Raw genomic sequence first — 23,295 nt, forward strand, 5'->3', positions numbered from 1 at the left:
GTCATATACAAATACGCTCGTGCATATGTATGCCAATATACATCATGAATTAATATTTGTATTTCAGTATATCATTTTTGATTCTTTTATGACCGCGCGAGGAAATAATGGGTACTTGAATTGTTTCTCACTATGCGGGGCCCAAATGAAATAGAATACCGTTTTCCCAACAGCAATGTACATCTACATAAGAGCCCGCAATCCGCCGTAAGGGCGTGTGGCGGGAGGTGTTAGGCCACCACCAGTAAAAGGGAACAAAACCACTATCAAAACCAACCTGTACATGCAAACCCATACCCACAGTGGCGCACACATTCATGCAAAAATCCTTTCATTTTACCCGCATGCAAATACCTATACTATCATCTAACAAATAATTGCACCTTAGGGTGCAGTAAGAAATTTATCCAGTAATGTGCAAAATAGAATTTGAAAAACAAGAAGGCGAAATTCCACTACCACATGAACATGTAACATACAACGGTCTCCTCCCCAAGGAAGCAGGTAGGGAATGTGACCCAACGCTGCAGGTACCGGTAGGGTCCCCCCACAGAGAGAGACGAGGGATGGAAGGCTCATAATGCGGTCATTCGGAAAGAAAGGGTTCTAACAACAAAACACACGAGGTTAGTGAAAGTGCATGCAATTGAGTAGGCCTAATTATTCCCTAGACGCTTAGGATGGCGAGTGAAATTTTTGCTGTCTATAACCCTACAGTTATTATCCCGTGTTGTCCGTGGGAAGAAGGGGTCCCCTGGAGTCAGCTAGTTCTGGCATCTATGTTCCTAATTTTATGTACTTGGTCCAAGAGACCAATGTATGTTGATGTGCGAATAATTTTCGAGGCCTCGGTGCTGAAACATGAGGATCTGAATTTATTTAGTAAGTTCAACCTAGCATTGTATCGTCTTTCTTCTAATGATTCCCACTTCAGCTCTATAAGCATAGCAGTGACGCTTTTCGTTTTATCGTAAGAGTTTTTAACGGAACGTGCTGCCCGGCGTTGAACCTTCTCAATTTCCCGAATGAGGCCTTTTTCACTCGAATCCCATACGTATTATAAATGAGGCCTTTTGTACGCATGATGTGTTTGCGGTAGTCCAGGGGTAGAGCATTGGATTACTGACCGAGGGGCCCTGGTTCAAATCGCGGGCAAGCCTCTCAACTCCACTTAAACTGTGTGATTTTTCGGGTACCAGATCTTCCTGGGAAACTATAACCGGCACAGGGAAAGGAACTGGCCCCCCTGCCATAATGTGTGGATTTCATACGCCGTCGCGCCCAGTACTGGGTGAACTCTACCATTATCTACTAAGTCTACCTTCGCGTTGATTACTTTGTTTATATTTTTTAATGCACGCAAGAGTACTGTTATCAGTGGATCAGATGCCAGCTTAAGAAATGAAATGTAATCATGTTTTTAAACGAGAAAGGGTTCATAGGATAAAATTAAACCCTCTTCCGCCTATACTTTTTTTATAATTTACTTTTTTGGATATCCCTATGGCTTTACGTCAATGTATGAGACGGCCATGTCTACGCTTCAACATTTACTCTTCAGTTGTTTCCTGAAGCATTACACTTTCCAAAACGGTGTTATTCTTCTTGTTGATGGTATACTTTTTCTAATCCTTGCTACTATACATATGATATATTATCCAATGTTTTTAAAAGGGGAATATAATAATTCTGTCATGAGAATACGATATCTTTAGAGTGTGTCAAAATTAGAGCCTTTCCCGTCGGGGCACGCCCGATCTCGACGGGGATGTCCGGAAGCAGCGCTCCAACCTCTGACGCGTATTGGAAGAAATTGTCTCATCATTTTTATCGGGGGTCTCGTTTTATATCGATGGAGGGCGTTCAGGCGACCCAAGGAAGGCCTTGAAGAGAGACTTGCTGAAATTATAGGGAAGCGATAAAGAGTTTAAGCAAGCATAACGTGGGTTTGATAACGTGGGTGGATGTAGGGAGATGTTTTCTTTTCTTAAGGCATAGACACGCGACGTCTGACAGGAGGGATTCCAGGAGGGGGTGGGGATCGTTTTTAGTTAGGGAAGTTAGAAATGGAAGAGGTTTTAGTGGAGGGTCGTCATGGAAAGGGAGCGCGCGGTCTTTCTCTCTATTCTTGGCGTCTCCACTTGGCGAGGTGCTATACCTCCCTTCCATTCCTCAACTCCTCCCCACTCTTGCCCCCTCACTGCCACCCAGAGTTGTCTTTCCATTTCCGCTCCCCCCATCGAGACTGAGCTTATCGCTTTTGCTTTGCTTTGTGACTGACTTAAGGATTTATGAATGCTTTCCACAGTGTGCAATAGCGTACCGGCGACGCTGTTCCTTCCTGCCTCCCCCCCCCCTCTCAGGAGGGCACCGCGGAACACGAGTGGTCCTCTCAGAAATGCGCACCCGTAGGTTTCTTGCACCTTCTTTCCCGCAGTGGTCCCTTGAAGAGCAAACCTCCCTTCTCTCACAGAGCTCGATTGATTGTCATGAGTCACCACCGCTTCTCGGGAGGGGATTTTTTTTCCAGGGCTCTCATAAAATCCAAATTTGTTGAGTCAACCCGACCTGTATCACCACTTCGGCGAAGCTTTTGTTTCTGCATGCCCAGCGTCAGCTGAATTATACATGGCGTTGATGCAGAAGGACCCATTTTTTCATTCTATATCCGCAGCTCTCTCTTTCAATTTTCGCTCCTCAACTATTATTTATTGTCAGCATCAGTCTAAAAATATCATCGTCATTTTTTCCTTCTGATAAAGTTTGCACAATTATTTTTTTCCGCCCGTACAAATAAAGCCATCTGTAAGTTGCCTATTACGCATTTTTCGGGTTCAAAATTTTGTTGGTTCTTTAATTAGTATTTAATTAACGCGCCTGCGACCTAGGCATCGTATCGTAAAGTTCAATGATTGCCTCCCTGCATGGCTATTCACGAAAGTGTGAAAAGTGTGATGTTGATAAACAAATGAGAGGTTGAAAGCGGTTGAATGACATTTCGCACCCTGCCTAGGGTGTCCCCCCTCGCGATCACTCTTCGGACCGAAATATTTCTTCTACTCCTTATCTGACTATACAGCGAGCGAGCATATCTCTGATTGGTGCCCTCGCCTCCCTCGAGCTTTCCACGAAGTTTGCTCCGTCTCTCCCTTTGCTTTAGTATCAACATTGCAGTACCGCTCGCATCTTCGCTCCCAGCCGCCGTCTCACTCCCCTCTTCTTGGCAAACACTTCGTCCCTTCGTCCTGTCCCCTCTCCTCCTTTTTGGGACGGCAGACTCTTTCCCCCTCTCGTCTCCTTCCGCCCACTCCCCTCTCCTTCCCTTCCGCCCTCACCATATCCCCTCTTCTTCCCCCCTCTCTCCACTGGATCAATCTTCCCGGTCGAGCCGCAGGGCGCAGATGCGAGTGAGGCTGCCTGTGATGCTGTTGCCTCGGCGACCGCGAGAGCGCGTCCGTCAGTCTTAAAGGGTCATTTGCGTGCATTTCTTGACTTGACCCCCTTCCCCTTCTTCAAGTCCATCTCCTCTCAACTACGCACGGCTCAGATGGCGTTTAGGAAAAGGATTTGGAAATTAGGCAGCTGCCTTGTGATCGTTGGAGAGTTTCTCGTTCCCCAAAGGCAGGGTTAGAGGATCCAGAGACCGGAAGTTGTGGGAACCTCCGCTTCCTGTGACACTTGAGATCCTGAGGGTTGTCTATCGTCGCGCGGCCCTCGATCCCATCTATTTTTCTTTTTCCAATATTACAAAGACCCATGCCCACGTGTCCATGAGAAAAAAGAAGCGGCGACGATGCGGAATCCTGGAGATTCAGTAAAGGATCAGCAGGAGTTTGTTCCGCCCTAGTGGTTGTAGTCAGTGGGGTGTGGGGGCCATCTAGTCTTCATGCAGGATTATTTTGTGGCTGTGTGAACACGTGTTTGCTCGTTCGAAATCTCTCACCGTACATTTGGTGTAAACGATCGTTGGTTTAAAGGTGCTGTCTAATCCGTGTGCTAAATTTGAGTGTGTGATATAGTCCTCTAAAAGAGTACTGAAGGAGTCGTTGCCCCCACTGGGGCAATGAGTTGGCCGGGATACTCGCGAAGCCCTCCCCGGAAGCCCTTGGTGCGGGGCTCCGAGTTCAGTCCATTCTGGTGAGCAATTGCCATCGTTTTTTCGCACTATCCATTTATTTCCTAAAATTAACATGCACTGCCTGTATTCATATTTTGCATTGTTATGTATTCGTCTGGTATCCTAATCTGTGTTACAGAAAGCGAAATGATGTATCGAATTTGGGTTTTTGTTCTCGCGCAACAATCTGATTGCCTTGTTACGTATCCATTATTTAGGCAACATTGATCGAATTGAACTGAAATGGCCGTGACACTGGGGATTATTTAATTTAGATTCAGGTTGGAGACTTACAAATAAAAAAATCATGATTGCTATTGTTGGTTGTGTGCTGGTTAAGTTTTTGATCTAAATTTACTCTAAATACTGCGATAGATAGAAACTGCGTTCTAATTTTGAATTTCGTTGGAAATATTCTAAGATGGGGAATTCAGCATTAAGAGGAAACGGAAGTGTCTGATAAATGCATTAATAACGGAAACCGAAATGATGGTCCTTTTGGATGCTGATGGCTGATGTTTTCTTTTCCTCAATTCACTAAGGAAATTTAAGAATTAGCCAGCAGTGCTGTTCCTTCGACATATTTGACCCAAGAGAGGCAGTTGGGAGTGCGAAATGACAGTTGACTCTTATCGCTCAAGCTGGTGAGCTCTATCGTGAACCCCAGGCCGTTACTGGATCCAGACTGGTGTGGCCCATCGAGTGGTGGCAATCATTTGTATTAAAACATCCTGTGTTCACGAAAGGACGGAGGGACAGACCTGCCAAATGAACCTCGTTATAGCCTTGTTGTTTCTTGTAACCAGATACAATTTTCTCTCTCCACAATGGTGTACATCACAAATACACGTAAATAATATAACCGGCGCACAACGTTTTTCTTCAGGATCTTTAGATAGTTTCTTTAGGGGAAATTATGTAAGTTTTATATTAAAAGATAAACATCCGTAATAAATGCGTTACAACTCCCCATACTGATTTCAGAGGGCGTTTAAATCTTCATTTTAATTGGCAACCGATGCAGGCCATGACAAACATATTCACCAAACTACTCGCCCACTTTTGTAGATTCAATCTTCTTTGGTGACGTGTGAAATGAGTGGCCTCTAAGAGGCTATTGTAACCGAGTGTGATTTAGAGTTCTTCAATTTACAATAGCCGTAGCTAATGGATGATAAATTTGGTTGGTGCGCGATCTTGGTTTTTCTGAATTATGCAAACTGCTGCAAAATTTTGAAATCCCGACTTTTAAGTTCGAGGTGCATTAAGCTGAATGATATGTGATAATTAGTGGACCACCAATGTTCGTTAAGCTTGGCGCCATCATTCGGGTATTTCATTAACATTCCGTCATTAGAATTGCGAAAGCTTCGTCTTTAAGTTCAGAGGAGAGTAGAAAAGGTTATGGTTAAGCACTTCATGCATTTAGATGTGAAGGTTTCATATTTATAATGCATTCCTTGATGGCCTTGCAACTGATAACATTTTAAATATTTGTGATAATCCATTTCTTAATTCCTAGCTATTTATAACTCTATTTTGTAGCGTTCCGTTTTTGCGTCTCTTGTGTACTCTGGAATAGTTCCAAATTTCATTGAAGAAGTGTACGTTTTTGTCTCTTCTCCCCACATTGTGGCCTGATATTATTTCATTCCCCTTTTCATGTAGACCGTTCTCTAGACTGGCCTGTCCATATGTCAGCGCATAGCATGATTAGCCATGAACATAATACGTACATAAAATCATCGCGCGGTTATTTGCATTTGTCGTTTCCCTTGGTTGAATATCCAATAGCAAAATGGTTGGCTTGGTAGGCCAGAGTGTTGAGTGGTCTGCTTCTTCACAGAGGGTTCCTGCTTCTAATCCGGGGGTTGCTTCGTGACACTCCGATCTTCATCCGAACTGAACGATTTTCCGCGTACCATATCTTTCTGGTAAACCTAAGGCGACCCGAGGAAAGGAACTGGCTCCTCTCCGTTGTGTGAATTTCACACCCTGTAGTACTCGGAAGGAGATGACCTTAACCATCACAAATCTAACCAACCTTAGGGATGATTATTTGGGGTCTTATTAGGGCAAGGAAGCGTCTTTCCGTTGTGTGAGGATTCTTATTTTGTATCATATCTAATTAATTAAAAAATGGATCTTTTTGTTTTTTTCGGCGCCAGTTTCTTCATTCAGAAATATTTAATCATTTACATCAAGTGTTGTGATAAAATTAAAATAAAAACTTATTATTTAATTATTTTATTGCGTGCATTTTGATATGCTCCACCCTTCCTTAACGTTTTTCCGTCGAAAAACAGGAATTTCAAAATATTCTCAACAGTATGCCCCATTACCATTTAGTCATTCAGGGCACTTGACAGTGTTGCGATATACGTGTATAGTGTCGTTTAAGCTATAAAGAAATTATCAATATTAAATTTCATTACAATGGATATTATACGCGGCGGTTCTATTGGCTTACTTGATTTCCAGTGCTACTGTTATTATATTAAAAGTATTTAATGGACACACTGGACGTTTACTTTCAATAAATTATTCAATCGCTAATCCAAGGTTAAGCGGAGTTTACTTGAACGAATACGGATTTTAGTTATTTCCAATCGTTGGTGCAGTCGTACGTCCACATTTTTGTTCGTAGTAACTAGCTGAAGAATGAGAATGTACCACCCCGTCATTTTCGAAGAGTCACACGCTTTGGTTACAACTCTTATGTGTTCTGTGTTCTCCCCTTTAATAGAATTTTCATTTTGCACGGGCGGCGGGATGAAAATATGGAGCCAGTGGTACCCCTGTGCTGTAATGTAGGCCGTTGTAGTGTTTATGAAGAAAATATTGTTCCACTCTGCTACGATTCAGAAGGATTTTCAGGAGTGTTTTATACGCCATTTTCCACGCTTAAATTAATACCCAAATGTCATAACTAACGGGGCAATACAAACTTCTTGGTCTAGAAGAAAATGCTGGTATATGAAATAAACAAGTTACGAAAAATTTTGAAATCTTACGGTCAATTTCTCTGGAGTAATTTCCTAGCAACATATGTGCATCCATAATACTTAATGGACTTCTTATTTTTATCTTTCCCCTATGTCCAAGTCATCCATTTTAATAAAATTTATTTTCAGCTAAGTTTTGTATTAGGTGATTCGTCTTTGAAGCACGAATACTTGTATGCGGCAGGATTAGAAGTAATGGTTCCTTGTAAAGTGTTGTTTTTTTTTAAGTCCTAGTATTGTCCGCCATTGTTGATCATGGTGTTTTAGTGCTAACTAACGTGCAAATGAAAAGATCTATGGAACTGATTTGTTTCTGCCATATGGCTTTAGTATTTCCTGAGATAACTCTATTTTTAATGCTCCTAGTAAATATTCCATTGGCATTCGAATGTGAATAGGCACTTGGTGGGTGTAATACGATCATATCCCTCCGAGACCCCAGGCTCGCAAAGCAAAGGCAAAGAAATCGGAACAAGGAATTCTTCTAAGAGGTGGGAACGATCGTGCACACTCGTGGGCGGTCTTTATTTCTAATAACTTTACCTGGGCTATCGAAAAGACATGTCTTGCAAATGCCTCGATCTCCGAGGCCCTTGATTGATTTGATGCCTGGTTTTAAAAATCATTTGTAATCTCTCATGCGAGTTTATGCTAGGGTCTTTCAAAAAGAAAAAAAGGAAACCAAGTAGATTATACCGACATTTTCCTGTTTGAACTATCGGTATTTACATCATCTTACATCTACATCTACATAATACCCCGCAAGCTGCCGCAAGGGCGTGTGGCGGGGGGTGTTAGGTCACCAACCGTAAAAAAGAAAAATACCACATGCAAAAAAACAACACGGAAAATTACACCCACAGCAGCGCACACACTCATGCAAAAATCCCTCCATCCAATACTCATGCAAACACATATACCGCAAAACAACTAAAAACTGCACCCCATGATGCAGCACGAAAGACATCCTACAACACGGAAGCCAGGACACAACAAGCAAGAAATTGAAACATCACTACCACATGAAAATGCACCACGAAACACTCTACCCCCAAAGAGTCTCTAAATGGCAGGGAATGCGACCCAACGTTGCAGGTAGCAGGAATTTGCCCCCGCGGAGAGGGACGAGGGATTGAAAGGGAAACTTAAAAACAGATGAACAGAACATGAATGAAGTCATTCGGAAAGAATGGGTTATTATAGCAAAACACATAAGGTTAGTGGAAGAGCATGCATTTAAATACAACTAATTATTTTTTAGACGCTGAGGGTGGCAAGTGGAATTTTTGCTATCTATAACCCGGCAGTTGCTATCCCGTATTGTCCGTGGGAAGAAGGAGTCCTTGAGTCGGCTAGTTCTGGCATCTATTTCCCGAATTTTATATGCATGATCCAAGCGACTAATGTATGTAGGAGTACGAATAATTTGCGAGACCTCGGTGCTGAAACATGCGGATCTAAATTTATTTAATAATTTCAATCTTGCATTGAATCGTCTCTCAGCCAATGATTCCCACCCCAAATCCATGAGCATTTCGGTGACGCTTTGCGTTTTATCGTAGGAATTTTTTACAAAACGGGCTGCCCGGCGTTGAACCTTCTCAATTTCCCGAATGAGACCTTTTTCACTCGGATCCCACACGCTGCATGCGTATTCTAAATGAGGCCTTACAAGAGCGTGGTAACAACGTTCCTTGACCTTCGAGTCACTTTTTCCGACAACGCGTCGAATGAATCCCAATCTTAGCAGTAACAAATACTCTTAATTGCCTTTGGACTCTCGCGGTTAAGTTTAGGTCACAATGCATGGAGTTTTTTTGTGTGATATCCTCCCCAAAGAACTGGATTAGCGTTAGCTAGACTAAGATCCACAATTGCGACCAGAAAATATCGCTTGCAATACTTAATATTTTCTGCAACATCTTGAACGCAAATACAGATAGTGTTGATTGGAGGAATGGGCGTGTTTTACAATATGGGCCCGACGTAAAGAAATTGGGGGAGACTTCTTTCCATTATGTTTTCCCCCCTGTGCCTAAAGGTCAGTGCCTTCGAATAGTTGAAATAACAAGTGGGTAATTTTAACCATAGAGAAAATGTTTTCATGTTTTCCTAACTCCACTCAAAATCGCTCTTGCTAATGTAACCACAATGTTGTGTCGTTTTTCAATGGGAAATTACGATTAAGACTTCGTTTGATTGTACTATTAACTGCCACGGCGTATTAATTATGAATGGATTTGAGAGTTATGGACAATATTTCAGTTTGTTTAGCAAATACATTATTTACAATTTACTTTGGTTACGGTCAGTAGTTGATGGTAACAAGTGAAATGATATTAATGGGACACTAATGGGCGTTCAAACATGCCGTCACTTCGGCGAAATAGAAGTTTTCCCACTAATTAGATCACGGGACACCTAAAAAAATGTGGCTACTACTAAATGATCGACTTAATGTTTTATACATAATGATCTTAGTGCAAAACGGTGTTATCATGTTGCTTCATTAATTAGCCCACCTATTTATTCTTAAGCAATAATAATGATTTTTAATACCTTGCTGCCACCACACCGCTGAAGGGCGTGGTCCTTCCAGCTTAATAACGTGAAACTGGGCCATTATAACACGGATTGTCATGTCGGGTATCGTTTTCAGGATACATCCTCCTGCCTACCGATGGTATGGCTACTACGGACCATTTTCAATGATTACATCATCGTCCTTGACCCATTATCGTTTGGATGTTAGAAGTGTGGCTGCAGGATATACAGCCCCTCAAGCCATAATTTAATTGATGCCAGATAATGTGTGATACCGAGGTGTAAAAATGAAGCTCCCACATACCAACGGCACCATGGAATGTTAACTAACAATAATTAGAGTTCCAGTTCAATAAAGGAACCTCCCATCCCTCAGGTTTTTATGCAAACCATACGGCATGTTGATCAATTATCGTCCCCTTCCGTAATGATTTTGTTCAACATTTTTACCGCAATTCTCGTGTGAGGTTTCTAAAACTTTACTATACGAGTATTTTCGTGTTTTTGGCATAGGAAAATTTCGTCTTGTAGTTACTAATATTGTGCTTCACATTTTGATTTTGAAAATTTCATTTTGGCCAATCACCTTAAGGATTTTATTTCTGTCCTCTCATAATTTGATTTGCTAGACTATCAAATTAGACTTTAAGAATTTTGCGTGCCAATTTTTCCTTAAACTGTAATATAATTATAAGTCTGACTGGGCTTAAAAGCCTGGTGGATGGATACTCGCCAATCAAACGCAAGATTTCTTAATCATAAATCGGTCCACCCATGGACACAGTAAAGTTCTTGGTTGACGTGAAAGTTGTTACTTTTGGAAAATCATGTATTGATGGTTATTTATTGATTAATAAAATTTAACATTTTATTGCTATGTTATTAGCCGACTAGTAGAATGTCTAGGGTAGGCACGGGCGTGTTCTCCGTAATTGTTTCACTCTGGAGTCTTTTACCTACTTCCATTGCTATTGCTGGTGACAATGCATTTGTGGTGTGCAATTTCTGTTGTCACAGCAGTGAGATTTCAAAGCATTTTCCCTCAATGCTATTGGGTGCGGCGAGAAAAATATGGAGAGCGAAGTTCAAAAATGTGTATCGTCTTATATCGATCGCTGTCCTGCGACTGGGCACCATGTCAGATCTCTAGTATCGGCATACATATTATGCGGCGAACGGCAATTTGAACCGGTACCCCCATTCAAATATCAATTAAAAAACCCATGAGATAATTGGCCTCGAAATACATTAACTCTTGAGTGCCTCTCGGTTGGTGTTCAGACAAGTTCACAACAAAAACCTATTTTTTTGGATGTTTTATTTTCTGTCATTTTTGTGGATGAAAACTGTTTGTTGTATCTCTACTACATCGCGAATCTGTCCATTCGCATATGAATTTGAAAATCCTAAGCGTTAGGAATGTAAGGTTTTATATATTGTGACTACGCGCTCGGTGAAATTCCTCAGGTTTCTTCTGCCACCCTTTCCCTAGTTCAGGGCACCATCGTCTATAGTACGTATATGTCACATCCAGATGGGGATAAGCTAACATATTCGTGTAGGTTCAGCGGAAACTAAAATTCTTACTAGTCATTCGAGTAGTTGGAAATTTTTTCCGGTGGGTTTGCATTTTCCCGAGAATGTTTACCCGTCTATTGAATTTTTTAATGCGTAGAATGAGACTCTTGGGTAAAACGGTTCGTTTAAGTTCCTCTCCTCGTAATCTTAGCTTTTTAATGTAATCCCGTCGAAAGAGCCAGTGTTTTAACGCAACGTCGTTATTAATTTGATCAAATTATTAACCCTCATCAATGAAACATCCGTGAGGGCTACACGTTGTCTAGTATCATCGCGTATGGTATGGGTTAGCAGCAGTTTTGTTGCGTTGAAACTCAACATCATGAAGGCTTCACTGTCTATACACCGTGGAAGCTTCAGTAGCAAGAAAAAATCCTAATTTTAATTGCTCAATTAAGCATAACAATTTTCGGGGACAAATTTTGCTGAAGCACTTGAATACTGCTGTCTTCTTCCATTGCGAAACTACCCGCGTACTATTATTAATCAAATTTTTTTGCTCAAAAGAAAGTTAATCATTTGCCCGCGTGTCTAAATATCTTCAAATGACTGATAATGATTAGATTTTGTTTCTTTATTTTAATTAACATTCGGGATGAATGCATACAATAGAACTTTTATAATAGGTCTTGCTAGGATTCATGCCGATCGTTAAGAGATTCCCCTATCTTTTCATGCTTTGCTCTGCCTGATTTCTACAAGATCCCGGAGTAACTTTTAGACGGAATGTTAAATTTCATTCTTCTGATTTACTTCATAACTTGTGTTAAATTTTTTGAAATTTCTTTTCCACTCATTTCTCCGGATTAACATTATTCAACCTTTGCACGACTATCCCCACTCCACCTCCCCCAATTTGATGGCTTCTGGACAAACTGTCGCATAGTTAAATATTTATTAGCTTTATCTCATACTATAATGCTTATCTTGGAGACCTTTGGTCAATTTATATTTTTTAAATTACCTTTATTCTAATATATTTAACAGATTCAGGCGAGATGTAGTGGAAGTTCGTCATTATGAGAAACCAATTTGCACTTTTCCACTTTACCTTTATATGTAAAAAAAACACCTGGGCGATACATTCAAAAGAATGGGTACTAAAATTTCATATTAATGTTATAATGAATTTTTCTAAGGAAGAAAACATAAAAAGCGGAATAAAATATTATTCATCTATAAGAGCATCACCATATTTATGGTTGGTGCGTGCCCCGAGAACTATATTGGTAATTGATTGATTTTTTCAAGTAGTAGTAGTTTTGAGGGGAGGCGACCGACAGCTAAGGTCATTTGCGCCATAGGGGATGGATAGGAAAGGATGAAGGGTGGAGAGAAACCCGGCGTCGGCATTAGCCTACTCTTTACGAAAGGCGCCAAGGGGTCCGCAGTTTAACGTCCCATCCGACGGACGGCGTACTCACTCAAAGTGCCCTCCACAAAGCACCTCAAGTAGGGATCGAGATACCTCTGAAAAATATTCAACACCGCCGGGATTTGAACCCGCGCCCTCATGGTGGGAAGCCAGTACGTTAGCCCCCGCACCATCTCGATCCCCTGATTTTTTCAAGCGTCCATTTTCGAAACGTCAGTTTTTTATATTAATTTTTAACTTAAGACCGTACATTAATTTTTAATTCCTAATTGTAATTTGTAATTCGATCCTTCTGACCAATGCTCGATACTAATAGGGATAAGTAGTCAAAAGTAAAATTTTGGTGTTGAGGCGTATTTACAAACATTCCTACATATTGATTCACGCTCTCCCGTTCTTAATATTTCTAATATTCCTTGTTTTAGGTCCCATTAGCCATATTCGCCCGTGACTTTCTCGGTCTATCCTCCCACTCAAACCGTTTACTCTTCTCTTATCTATCAATTTAGTGATTCGACTCTCACCCATTCTCTCTACATGACCAAACAAACATATTTTTCTTTTTTATGCTCGTTCATTACATGTGCGTCCTGCGTATCCCTGTACCTTCACGACTCTCATTCTCTCTCATTCCCTATCTTTCCTATTTTACCACAACCAGAGACGTGCGCTTTTAGTTAATATTTATGCTTACCCTAACATACAAGTTTCTCTCCTCCGTAGCTATGATAAAGTCTAGACTATCATTATTGCTGACTAATAAGAGAATCACATTTATGTGTACTCGGCGGACTAGCCAAACGATCCCTCAACCTACACGCGCACTTCCATTGATATCGTCATCAATTTTTCGCAAATATTCGTCCAAGATTGACAAAAATTTCAACTTGATCATTCAGAATTACTATGGAATCATTCTTACCTTTCTCCTTACCTAGTACAACTCTGTGTGCCTGCATTTTTACAGGAGAGAAGCATGAGTGTGCCAGGATAATCACGCGAATGCCCACTTTCATGTTGGACGCATTTACCCTCAATTACATTTTTTTTATTGATTGTCGGCTTTCAGCCAGCAATTATGTATCATCGTCGTACGCAGGGACACGTCCATTCATATCTCTAATTATTTCCCGAGCCCTGTCTAAGCCCAATCGCTCCCACATTTTTCCGTAAAAGCATGTAATAGACAAAGTTACCTTACGTATCCTTGTTCAGCACCATTACTTATTACCAGTTGCTTAATGTCCCATCCACTTTTATTCTTGTTGTACTTTTAAATATATTTTAGAGCATTTATTAGCTGAGAATCCACTCCATATTCTGACAAAACCTCTCCAACATTCATCTCTTTGACTTCCCATTTGCCTTCTCCGAATCAACGAATGCGCTTTACACTCTTTCCTATCCTTGCGCCTCTCAAATAATTAATGAATTACATTAATACGTCAACATCCGATCGGACATCTAATTACATTGCACTCCGCTAACTTCTTATTGATACTATGTCAGCTTATGAATTTGTGTAACTCCCAACCCCATTACTCCCTCTCTTCGATTTGGATCAGTTTGTAGTTAAAGTATTTCAATGTATTTTCTTGTATAATATTGTGTAAAACGGTGAGAATATGTTATTTCTTGTTAGCACCCCTTTGACGATTGTCGTTGTAATCTGAAAGCAGCCACTGTCGGCCAAAAAACATAGCACCCATATTTATGCATTTGTATTATATGCCTCCGGGGCTTCATAATGACCAACATGCGTAGTGCCCTGAAAACCACCGCTAGGATGTGTGGTAGGGGGTGATCACCCACTAGACACGGAATACCGCGGAACCTAGATGGTACAACGCGGATGTTAGAAAGGTATTGCGATGTCTGAGGCTATGTCGCGCCAATATGAAAAATATTAGGAATGGTATCTCCTGTGACGAAAGGAATGATTACTTACTTTTGATTACAGGAAATCTGGGGCGAATGCCAATAAAGAATTTCGGAAAGCGTTAAGCGAATTCAAAAGGAAAAGATTAGCGGAAAATTTGAAAGAGAAAGCTATAATTTCCAAAGCTTTTTTAAAATCTAGAAAAACCGCGTCCACTGGAGCATTGCTTTCTCCCGAACTAAGGATATCTTGAACAAAAAGCGCAAGTTGCACTCAAAAATGATAAAGGCGATAGAGTAACCAGCAGTTTGGAAAGGCTAACTTATTAAATTCCTTCTTTCAAACAGTCTTCACCAATGTCTCACCAAATGTCTCTGATAGCTTACCAAATTGTTCCGGCCAACCGATGCCCAGACTTGTAACCTCAGTTAATGGAATAGAACGGTTGCTGAAAAATATTAAGCCTAATAAATCCTTCGGCCCCGATCAAATATCCGCTGGTATATTCAGGGAACTAGGGTCAGAAATTGCACCATGTATAGAAATAATATCTAAGAAGTCGCTTGTAGATCACAAGGTTCCCAGATATTGGAAAACGACTTCCATAACATCAATATTTTAAAACAGAGACACGTAGGAACCTAGCAACTGCAGACCTATTTTCCTCACATCCATTTTATGCAAGGTCGTGGAACATATAGTTGCTAGCTCGATAGTGAGACACCTCGATAGTTAGGAGTTATTGATGAAAAATCAACACGGTTTCCGAAAGGGTAGATCTTGCAAAACAACTTGCGCCTTTTGTTCAAGATATCCTTAGTTCGGCAGAAAGCAATGTTCCAGTGGGCGCGGTTTTTCTAGATTTTAAAAAAGCTTTGGACAAAGTACCTCATTGTAAACAACTCATAAAGCTAGAAGCATATGGCATGGATAAAAATAACCTGGTGTAGAATAAAAACTTTTTGAATGGTTGGGTACAAGTGGTCATAGATGGTGTATTTCAAAAGCAGTACTTACTTCAGGTGTTTCCCAGGCAAGTGATATCGGACCTCTTAAATTCCTACTAAACGTTAACGACATTGACTCCATAGTCACTAGCAAGATACGTTTATTTGCCAACGATGCAGTGGTTTACCGTGATATCCGTGATCCTGAGGACGCAGCAGCTTTGTCAGATGACATCAATGCTATACAACGGTAGCATTATAGTGATGGTATACTAGTGCGTAATGAGAACTTTTGGAATAGTATGAGTTCCCTCCCGAACGTCTACTGTATCAGGAATACCTAAAGAGAAAACTGTAGACTCGATTAACCATGGAGTTAATATCGTTATTGTAAAGAAGGTATAAAAGAGGTCCGATGAAACTTCCTTGGGATACACTTGAGCTGATACTTCTGCTGCATTAGAGTTAACACCATCTACTATGACTACTCTTTGTACTGGACCCTTCGGTTATGCTATGCATCGCTCGCTTACTGTCCGCAAACTTGGCTTTTTGCAAAAGTTTTAAGAGTAAAACTGTGGATACTAGAGTTTTAAATGAGAATTAACAAGGAAAACGGCGTGATGGTCGGCAACTTTTTCTCCATGTGGCCAAAGTAATAACATTTTTTTTCGCTGTTTTACCCTTAAGAGAGTGATGTAGATTACAAATATGCATGTAAAATTAAGTTTCCTTAATTCATTCACTTTTATAATGGCCGCTGGCACGATCATAATTTCTGGGGGCTTGAAAAAATACAAATCATTCCCACTGTGAGACCATTTTTAACGATCTTTTGTAAATGTGAAGTCTCACACATGAGCAGTTGCAAACGGCGATTTACATTTTTCACCAGAAAAATTCGTAACATGCGAGTAATCCGGTCCAAGGACTCTCCTAACCCTCCAACTACATGAAATTGCTGTATCAGTTAGGTCCGAGGACATTATCATCTCTTATATCTCGTTATCTTGTATATTCGTTTTATTAATTTGAACTTGATTTTCCGGATAATTTTTCGGGTACCGTACAAGTAATGTTATTGAACTTCACTTTTATCAGAAGTGTTTCATGGTTTTGTTCACAGTTCACCTACACAAACAATTAATACTTAAATTGTCTCAAACACTCAAATGCTGTCTTAATTTGGAAATAAATCGAATTTTAAAATATTGAAAATATTTAATACCCAATAACAGTGACAAAATTCGAAGTCTCTACTCTTGAATCTTAATATCTCAACCATCGTCATTTCATTTTTTCCCACCCTCTGGTGGGGTCGCAGATTGTGGTCACTTCACTCTTTGCCTTTTTTATCCTCCGACATCATTCCCTCTTCATCAAGGTCTTCTGTCATTCAGTCCAGACACCTTTTTTTTTCGGGCTCCTTTTTTTCCTTTCCCTTCCGATTCCATCTCAATTACTATCCTCCTACGTAGTTCTCCTCACTTCTCAACCCGTACCTATCACATTTCAGGTCCAGTTCTCTTAATTTCGCCAATAGTTCTCCCACCTTTGCCTTACCTCGACATTTGATTGTTTTAATTTCTCTCTCGTGTAGTTAATCCATTGTATATCTTCATTCCCGTCACGTCCAATTTCTTCTCGTGCACATTTTTCACCTAACAAGTCTCTGCTCCATATGTTAGTGCTGTTCTGACGACTGCCTTGTACACCTTTCCCGTAATTATCTCACAGGTTCTCTGATTTCATAGCAATCATGATACCTTTTTCCTGAGTCTCCAGGCCAACTGCACTCCATAATTTAGTTCTTCTTCCAATCTTCCCTGTGCGTCCATCATTGTTCCCAGGTATTTAAGCTTTCCCTCCATTTGCAATCCCACCTTTCGATGGTAAATGCTGTCATCCTGCCAATTCCCCATTGCTTCTATTAATCTCAAAACCCAGGTAATCAATTGATCTTCTTCCCTCTTCCAATTTCTTCTTCAAGTCTTCGCTGGTGGTAATGCAGAACGAAACGTCATCTGCGAAAAGCATTCACCAAGAGCGGTGTAAACCCGCTTTTACCATAATGTGACACCCATCACAAAGTTTGAGACGAAGAAAATTACTCTAAAAGGAACCTTTTCGTAGTCCTACTTCGAGATGGAAAACTTTCCGCCGGAGCTACCCTGCTTCCTGTCTGAGTATACGTTCCTCCATACATTGCCTCAATTTTCATATTTTCAAATAGGTACCTATTTTCTTCTCCTTCTGCACCTCCGCACAACCGGACGTGGCACTGTTCAGTCTTAAGAAATATAAAATGAGCAAGTGTAGTTTTCTATGAATCACCCCATTTTATTCCTCAATTTCGTTCCCAGTGCAAATCCATTCATTCATCCATCGTACTCTACCCCACATATGAATACTCACCTGTTCCTCTCCGTCATTTTTCTTCCCTATGATGGCGGTTAATTTTTCTTTCCTAAATGTCCATCGTGTGCGACTTCATCATACATCTCCTCCCTTCCACACTCCTGAATGTCGCAATCTTCTTTATCAAGATCCAAAAGTACTCCTGTCACTAAGCTCTTATAAAATAAAATTAAACAAGAAATATTTAAAATGATTATTGTCATGTATAATTAATAATTATCAATGTCAGCAATACCGTATAGTGGCTGCCTATGGTTTTTCTATTTTTCATCTGTTTCGATCCTCCCTCTTCTCTTGCCAAGTTTTTATGGATTCCCTCACTCCATTGGGTAAGACGTAATGTTCAGACAGGTCATTATCTTTTGAAAACTATCTGCCAAAGAAGAAATTGTACACAAATAAATTAAGAAATAAATTATGAAACTATTAGCATGCGAAAAAATGAAGGTTCATCTTCATCACCAAAGAAAGACCTGATAGTGTATTCAGTTGGACCAAATGTTTCTAACATACATGGAATTTTGACAACGTTATTAGAATAGCGACCATCTGAATTCGCGTAGTTTCCCGTTAAATAAAGGTTAGGAATACTGATTGGTGCATAGCCCATTTGGCTTATGAATGTCAAAAGATTTTTTCCAAGTCAGAGGGTGAATTTCTTTCAGTGTCTGAAACGAAAAATAGATCAGCTGGCTAAATGACTGCCGGTTTTTATTTCATGAAAGATTCATACAGCAATTAACCTTTTAGTCATACGTAAATTGGGATCGAAAATGCCCTAATCCTACGAATACCTACGAGTTCAGGCATCAATTTTCTAATGGTTCCTTCGAACATCAAATGAGCATCACACTTAAAAGAGCACATTCCGTAAATTCGAACCTTTTTTTAAATGAGAATTATTTTTGGAAGCGTAAAGTTACCCGCCAAGAATTTTTATAAAATTAAGCCTAATCGTGCTGCTTAAGAGACCGAACCGATGTTTATTTCCAGAAGAAAATTGGATTTAAGCTGCTTTTCGCAAGAATAGCTTATGTTGGCAGATCAATTGAAATGTAGATGAAAATATTCGGACCGGTTTTACCACATTCATCCTCCTCATTATTTCTTCCCGGAGTGACGTGTGTTTCCGGAAAGCGTTCCCTTGGGCGATGGCAATTGGCATGTGTTTTTGATGCTCGAAGTTGACCGCTTTTTGGAACATCCCTAAATAAAGCACACTCTTCAGCATGCAATAACCCCCATGATTTTTACTCGGTGAAAATTTCCGTATTCAAGTTAACTATCCACCTGATACTATTGGCTTTATGATTTCTGGGCAACATAAGGTTACAAATCATTACGTTCTTCTTTTAACCTCCGTAAAGGCTTGCTTAGCGAGGGTTTTGCTAGTTTTAGAATTTAGCTTAAGTTGGGAAAAATTTCCTGCCGCGCCTGTTAATATTTATTTTGTTGCCGTGGGATGGTGGTACCTTCCTTTTATTTTCACCAGTGTCTTTTGTAATTATTACAAATTTATGCAAAATTGTCAAACGGGTTTTACTTATGGTTGGATAGTACCGTAGGGTAGCCAACCAGTCAAATAGCTAGCTAGCCGGTTATTCCATGTTAGTGCATGTTAAGATTTTTTAGCCTTATAATTATTCTTTACTTTTGTAAATGTGTACAACGTTGACACCGACATGGCCGTGTAGCACTCTGAAGAATTTGTATTTTTCCTTACCAATGTTGTCTTACATTTGTTTGCATGTTTAGATTGGGATTCACGTAGTATTAAGTTAATAAAATAATGGAAGTTTTTGCTTCAGGATTGCATAATGGGGACTAATGTCGTTATTTCTGTAATGTTCTCAATTTCCTAGTACCTAATGGAAATTGGTCTATTGTTAGTGGACTGAATATCATTAAATTGGTTTAAGCCTGCCCTTTTTTTAAATATACGTGGATGGGTACTTAACATCATAACCCTAGTGGCTGGGAAATTGGAGTATAACTTTACTATGTAACGTGTTCCAAGTTCATGTCTTCAAAAAACTTATCAAAATATTCTTGCCCTCGTCGTTGGAGATGGAATTAATACGGGGGATGGGGATGGTGCTGTGGCTAACGTAATGGCTTCCCACCAGGGTTCAAATCCTGGAGACACCAAAAAGTTTTTCAGTGGTATCCCGATCCCTACTTGAGGTGCTTTGTCTAGAGCACTTCGAGGGAGCACGACGTTCGTGGGATGGGACGTTAAACTGCGGACCCCTTGGCGCCTTTAGACTAGAGTAAGCTAATGACGATGCCGGGTTTCTCTCCACCCTGCTTTTCCCATTCATCGATATACTTGTACCTCCCAGGTAGTGCAGCTGCGCAGCGCCGTGCGGAAATAGTCTAGGTATTTTTAAGAAAGTACTTAATAAGTTTTCATGGTTAATGTCCTGGATAGTGCCAAGACGAGGTAATTTACCTTACGGACAAGAAGGTACGAGGGTAGGCTGAAAAATATTGCACACATGCTTTTAGATCGTGAACAAAAACAAATAGCAAGGTCGGGCAAAAAGCACATTTAAGTACAATTCTCAAGTTTCAAAATCATATATTTATTTTTCAACGTAGTCGCCGTTAAGGCTAATACATTTCTCCCAACGTGTAACTAGTTTTTTCATTCCGTCACTGAAAAACTCTTCCGACCTTTCTCGAATCCAGGACATGACAGCTGGCTTCACCTCATCATCCGAGGTGTAATGATTACCCTTGAGGTGTCTCTTGAGTTGAGGAAAAAAATCGGGGACAAAGGAGAGTGTGGAATCGGTTCCAAATTTCAGGTTTCGCAGAGTCTCTCCAGTTGCGCGCTAAGTTGGTGGACGAGCGTTGTCATGTTGCAAGATTATTGGCGCCAGGCTGCCTTTAACACGACAAACTTCTTCCTTGGAAATTCCAATATGGTTTGCGATACGCTTTAGAGTGATCCGCCGGCCATTTTGAATCAAATCTTCGACGAGTTTGCGATGTTTATCGTCTATGGCAGTGATCGGACGTCTGCTGCGTGTTTCATCATCAATTATGGTTTTCCAGGCTCGCAACCACCAAATTTTACTACTCATCAATTTACAGTAGACCGATCGAAAGCATCGTCGCCATAAACAGCCTGTAAACGACGATGAATCTCAGTAGGAGTCACTTTTTCAGCAGTTAACAATTAGAAAACAGCACGCTGTTTAACTCGCGTAGACATAACACTCGAGCACGTCTCCATACTTACGCTTCTAGTAATACACTGGATGAAAGAAACGACCTCAAACCTGCGCATGCATTTTGAGGGAGAATGTTACTTCCTAATGCCACCAGAAGTGTATCTGAAGGTCATTTTATTTGTGGCCTACAAGCATGTGTGCATTAGTTTTCAGCCTACCCTCGTAGTTCCCTTGGAAGTTCTGAAAAAGTAGAGCTTTGGCCTTGGAGATTTATTGTGGTACCGTCTGTCCTCAGACGTGGGTGCCGCTTAAATAGATGCCCCAATTTCACGTCAAGGACCCGAGTGGAATTCGGAACAGAATTCAAAGTGGTCATCTTTACCTGTTTTGAATTTGCAGCAACCATTTTTCTTATTACAGGCCTTATTTTGCTATATTGTCTTTGCATTTTGTTGGTTTTTCCCATGAAGCGTATGGCAACTGTAAATTTTTGATCAGATTTGCGTTTAAGCGAAAGAAGTTCAAGATTAGAGTCAATGAGATTGTTTGTCGCTCCTGATGATTACTTTTGCCGTTTTGTCATGTTCGATATTTACTCTTTGTACAAGAAATTCTCTTCTAAGACAAATTTTGGGAATCGTACGTGCCCTGTTACGCCGTTTGGCATAAATGATTTTCAAAACAGTCGATAGCCAATTTATTTCCTTATTGTCTATGGAAGAGGCTATGGTAGTATTTTTTTACACTCAAAATCATTATACTTGAAAGAATGACTTTGGAACCAATCAATTTATTTACCCAAAATTCACTTTTTTTTAAATGTAGTGCTTCTTGCGAAGTGTATCTGAATGTCAAACAATTGTGAGAAGATTTAAAACGGAAAGTAAAAGTCGATTCATGGAACATGTGATAATGTATGTTAATGAATTTCCAATTCTTTTTGCCCCCTATTTGAGTAACTGCATGGAATAATTTTTTCCCATTTCTTGAGGCCTGACTCTGTAATCAGAAACATGTCGAAACTGATCGATCAGGATAAACATTCGAGTCATCTAGTCAGGTAAAGTCCTTACGCAACAGTTTTCGTCCTTCACGCATCGAAATCATTTATTGCTCGGATAAAAAAAAATCTAAGGCTCTGCTCATGGGGCCATATTTCTAACTTTTAAGTTTCATTCAAGTAGTTTCGTAAAGGAATAAATATTCTCGAGTAGCCATGAAATGTTGGTACACGGTTTATGTATTTAATAACCCAGCTCAATAATTAAGGACCAGTTGTCATGCTAAGATATCTCAAGGCTAATTTCTCTTCTTGTAAAGAACAAAATCATCCTACCGCCACGTTCAATTCGATCTTTGTCCACCCTCTCTAGATGTGTTTGGCTCCAAAATGATTTTATTGTAAGATAGATGCATCAGTGAAGCGTTCAAACGTAATGGCGTTGTTAGTTTTTCTTCGTGGCGTTCATTCTTGGTTATGGACATGGAGAGAGGCTTTTCAGTGCCAGTTACGTTCTCAAAGGAAGAGATTCGTCCACTTCTTTGCCTGTGGTAATGCTCTCTTCCGTCCCTTTCAGGACTTCAAATGTAATTTAAGTCACTTCTTTGGTGACTTTTGAAGGGGTCTATCAACACTTGAGCAGTGGTATGTTGAAATTTAATGAGTTTGTCATCTTTTTATTCCCATATTATTCTGAAGATTGGTCAACTCATTCTGTGACCTTAAATTATCTTTAAAGAACATGAACTTAAAAGTGACATTTGTTTCCAAGTACGTTTTTCATACTCTAACAAAACTACATCTAAAAATTATGATGATTCTTGTGAGGATCACCTTTGATACATTTTCTTTTTTTATGGAGTTAATAACATAGATTCGTATGCTATCCAATAGAATCGGTGGGCAGTAACGTCGTTTTCATTCTAATGATGAAAAATGTTCGTCATTATGTCTGGGGTGCAGTTTTTTGTTGGTTTGTGGTGTATGTGTTTGCATGAGTATTGGATGAAGGGATTTTTGTATGCGCGTGCGCTGCTGTGGCTGTAATTTTCCATCTTGTTGTTTTGCATGTGGTATTGTTCCTTTTTACGGTTGTTGCCCCCCCCCCCCCTTTTCGCCACACGCCCTTGCGGCGGCTTGCGGGGTATTATGTAGATGTAGTGGGTTTGAAATGTACTGAGGTAGTGAATTTGTTGTTGTGAAGTTTTGTCAAGAAAGGTCATGGTGGAGTCCGAAATAGAAGTGCATATAAC

At 40.2% G+C, this 23,295-nt stretch overlaps 1 protein-coding gene across 1 annotated transcript in view; it reads left to right on the forward strand.

Annotated features, from left to right (window-relative positions):
* The first annotated feature begins 3,413 nt into the window (after nt 1-3,413).
* The window catches only part of LOC139691812 (centrosomin-like), a 68,878-nt gene continuing 48,996 nt past the window's right edge, over nt 3,414-23,295 (forward strand). The window contains exon 1 of the mRNA XM_071589692.1: nt 3,414-4,137. Coding sequence (XP_071445793.1) covers nt 4,064-4,137 — 74 coding nt within the window. The 5' untranslated portion in view covers nt 3,414-4,063. The remainder of the gene's footprint in view (nt 4,138-23,295) is intronic.

This window comes from Hetaerina americana, unplaced genomic scaffold (assembly GCF_022747635.1).
Source record: "Hetaerina americana unplaced genomic scaffold, ioHetAmer1.1.p SCAF_1, whole genome shotgun sequence".
NCBI lineage: Eukaryota > Metazoa > Arthropoda > Insecta > Odonata > Calopterygidae > Hetaerina > Hetaerina americana.